The 3609-nt window shown below is 37.3% G+C and overlaps 1 protein-coding gene across 1 annotated transcript in view; it reads left to right on the plus strand.

The window, feature by feature from the left end:
- The first annotated feature begins 815 nt into the window (after window positions 1–815).
- The window catches only part of SGTB (small glutamine-rich tetratricopeptide repeat (TPR)-containing, beta), a 19920-nt gene continuing 17126 nt past the window's right edge, over window positions 816–3609 (plus strand). The window contains exon 1 of the mRNA XM_009327277.1: window positions 816–943. Coding sequence (XP_009325552.1) covers window positions 844–943 — 100 coding nt within the window. The 5' untranslated portion in view covers window positions 816–843. The remainder of the gene's footprint in view (window positions 944–3609) is intronic.

Consider the following 3609-nt stretch of genomic DNA (forward strand, 5'->3'; position numbering starts at 1 on the left):
CCCGCGGGCGAGGAGCCGCCTTTCCCCCATCCCCACAGCGGCGGTTGCTCGTCGTGGGTTTGGCTGCGCATCGGTTTGCTCGGGGGTTGTGGAGAGAAAGTAATCTAGCGAGGGTTGACCCTGGTCTTGCCATTCGTTTAACGCTTTTTTTAAACCTGCTTCCCCTGGCGACTGGGTGAGGTTGTGCCCTTTGAAATCGAAATGGTTTAAGGAGAAATAACTTGGAAAGTTGGAACAAAAATTTACCTCAAAGTTACGTAACTCCCAGCTGATGCTGAATGCAAATCAGACTGAGCCAGTAGTGTCACTAATCACAAGTGTGCACTGAGGTCACGGCGTTCCAGTTTTTGTCCAAAGTTAATATAAACCATTCAGCAGCACAATGTCAGAGAATAGAATACCTTTTGTTAAAGTGAATTTCTTTATGTCATTATATTTATCAATGTGGCTTTTTAATTGATTTTGACTTCAGCATGTGCTCCTGCTTCCAAATGCATATGTCTTAGAAATAAAATCCAAACTATAAAAAAATAAAAATGAAAAATAAGTTGCTAAATTATTTTAGCCTCAGTGAACTCTCCCGCAGGAATGAATCTGAGGAAATCTGTGCTCTTTTGCTGATAGTTAGATTAGATGATTGTAGGAGTTCTCCCTAATCCATACAATTTAACCACTTGTCTCGAGGCATCGCTTTATTGGGCTTTCTGGTGAAGGGTAAGTTTTTGTGTATTGTGTGTACTTCTTAGGGAGGTTAATGGGAAGCTGAAATACTCTAGGAATCCATTTTTCTGAAATAAGAGATCCTGTTGTTTTAAGACATAGGAGAAACTCATCAATTTCAAAATGTCATCAGTCAAACGCTTGGTTTATGCAGTCATCCATTTCTTGAGAGAGCAGAGTCAGATGGATACTTTCACTCCAGATGAACAAGAAAGCTTGGAAGGTAAGTGATAAAGATGCTTTTTTATATATATATATATATATGTATAATACCTACCCATGTGTTAAATTGCTTGATGTATATTATCATGGAAATTAACTGGAGTGACCTAACTGAAACTGCCACCAAATATTATCTGTGAATAAGATCATGATCTTAATGTTTCTGAGATTATTACTTTTAAAAAATTTCTCACTTAAAAAATGTTCTAAAGTTACAAAATGTGTAGTGCCTTAATTTTGAGCAACAGATACTTTGAATCACATTAAGTTAAGTAGTGCTATAATGCAGACTATGGTAATGATTTGTGTATGTGTCCCACAAATTTTTGCCTGCTGATTCTTTTTCTCTTTTATGTTTGGTTTCTTTCTGCATTTTGTGTCTGATAGTAGCTATGCTGGCCACGGAGGAAGTAAAACAATTACCATATATTGGTTTTGGTATATGGGAAGAACTCCTGTTTCATACTTGCAAGAATTCCATGTAATTTATGAGGGAAGGCTAAGAGATCCTAAGAATACGGAAAATAAAATAAATATTTTGCATTTCTTTTTCACTTGAATAGTGTTTCTGAAGAGCGCATGGCAGTGAATATTTTCAGTATGGTATAGTTTCTGGCTAGACATAGCTACAGAAACATGGACTTCTGTGTGTATTCCTCTGTTGACAGACATTCATTAAGTCTTTGCAACTTCATAGTATCTGTCTTTCTCCTTCATACTGCTCTTACTCCTTTTCCCTAATTCCTGGAGGCTTCATGGCAGGTGGTATCACAATGTGGAATTAAGCAAGAGAAGAACAAAAAGTCATAATTCTGCAATGAGCTTTTCATAGCATCTATTTAAAAGACCTTTGCACTGTTTCAAGCAGTCTTTGGTTGTATCACTTAACCAGAGGAGGAATTTGGAGGTAAGAGGGGGAAGTCTAGGACCAGCAGTGCAATAAACAACATCCAGGCAGTTGATCACTGAGTTACCTGAAATCTGAGGTTTGGAGAGTAGACTTTCCTGAAGTGCAAAGCAAGTCCTGCTTCTCAGAGGTATAAACTTAAAAAGATAAACCTGCAGTGTGCTTCCTTCCAGTGTCTATTGGTTTTACAGCGTACTCGTTCACTAATGTAAGCTAGAAAGAAACATTTGTGTCATGATATTCAAAGGATACTCCCGAAAGAATAAAAGCCAAAAGATTTGTTTTTACATCAGAATCTGGAACATTTTGTACATTTGAAAAGTGGTAGTCATCTGTAAGTTTAACCTGTGTCAGGTTATGATGATGTTCAGCTGATGAAAGAAAGCAATGTTTTTGGAAATCATATAATGAGAGATTAAGGGTATTCCTTTTGGTTTTATAATAAAACTGATAAACATTGGGTTATGATTGAAAATTTACCTGATAACATGTTTTAGAGCTGCCTTAGCCAATGTCTGTATGAAGGAATCAATTTTAAGATTCTGTTTTCTGAACAAAAAATATTATAAAACCTCAGTTGTGCTTAAATGCTGATGTAAAATTTACCATTTTAATACAGATATGAAGTCCTAATTTTAGAGCTGTACCCTGCCAAAAGCATGGTACCATATGCTGTGTGTTAGAGGATAGGAGGCGGGCATTCTGAATAATTGAGTCATTTTAGTTGTGCAGAATATCTTTAGTGCATGTGGAGTAGCAATAGCCCAAGTCCCACCCATTGAAGTGTTTAATGTTAGGTGGAGACATAAGGGATGAAAAAATTTGATGTTTTTTATTGGTACCTTATGTACCTACTTGGTGTCTATGAAAAGATAAAACACTGTATGATTAATTATCTGTGCCAGGAAGTAATTTAAACAGTTCCCATTCCCCACAAAACAACAAAAAGAGCTAGAACATTACAAATAAAATTGAGACTTTATCAAAATAGAAGTCTACCATGTATTCAAACTCCATTTATATTGATAACCTGCATTCTGCATGTTTGAATTATATAGCGACATCAATGATAGTGTAAATTTCCTCTAGGAATTTTGTACTTGCATGATGAATAAAAGGCCTTATTTTGAGAATGCAGAGTGATTGCGAGGTAGATGGAGAAATATACTCCCCAACACCTAGGATCTAGAGCAGTGATATAGATTTCTGGTGGTTAATGCTCAACTCTATTGTATGAACTAGAAACTTCACTTCTTCCAAGTTGCATTTTAGACAGTGTATTTAAATGGCAGTTGTTTCTCTTTCCTGTTTACAGTTTCTATTTTTTTTTCTTGTCTATAGCACCTATTTCTGTGGGATTGAAGTAGAAACTCTCTACAATGTGCACAAGGCTGTGATTTCTTTTTTCTTACTTCTAAGATCAATGTATCACAATGAATTTCTCTAAGGCAGTGTTTCCAAAACAGTGGAATGCACCTGTTAAGGCGAGGGATGCATGTAGTACTTGAGGTGGGGAAGGTTATGTGTAAGATGAAGCAAGATGATACTGAGTACTGAAGGGGCCTCAGCAGCCCGATTAATATTCATTATTCAGGGATCAACAGCCTGCATGTCTGCTGTGATGCCTTGATGTTGCTTGCAACTTGTGCTTGGACAGCAAAAAATCCTGGAGCTATGTAGCACTGGGGATGCTGAGCTGGGCTCCAGCATAGCCCAGTTGCTGCTGTTGTCAGGTAGTAGGTGTTTGTGTGAGCCCCAGC

Source organism: Pygoscelis adeliae, unplaced genomic scaffold (genome assembly GCF_000699105.1).
Source record: "Pygoscelis adeliae isolate BGI_AS28 unplaced genomic scaffold, ASM69910v1 Scaffold26, whole genome shotgun sequence".
Classification (NCBI taxonomy): Eukaryota; Metazoa; Chordata; class Aves; order Sphenisciformes; family Spheniscidae; genus Pygoscelis; species Pygoscelis adeliae.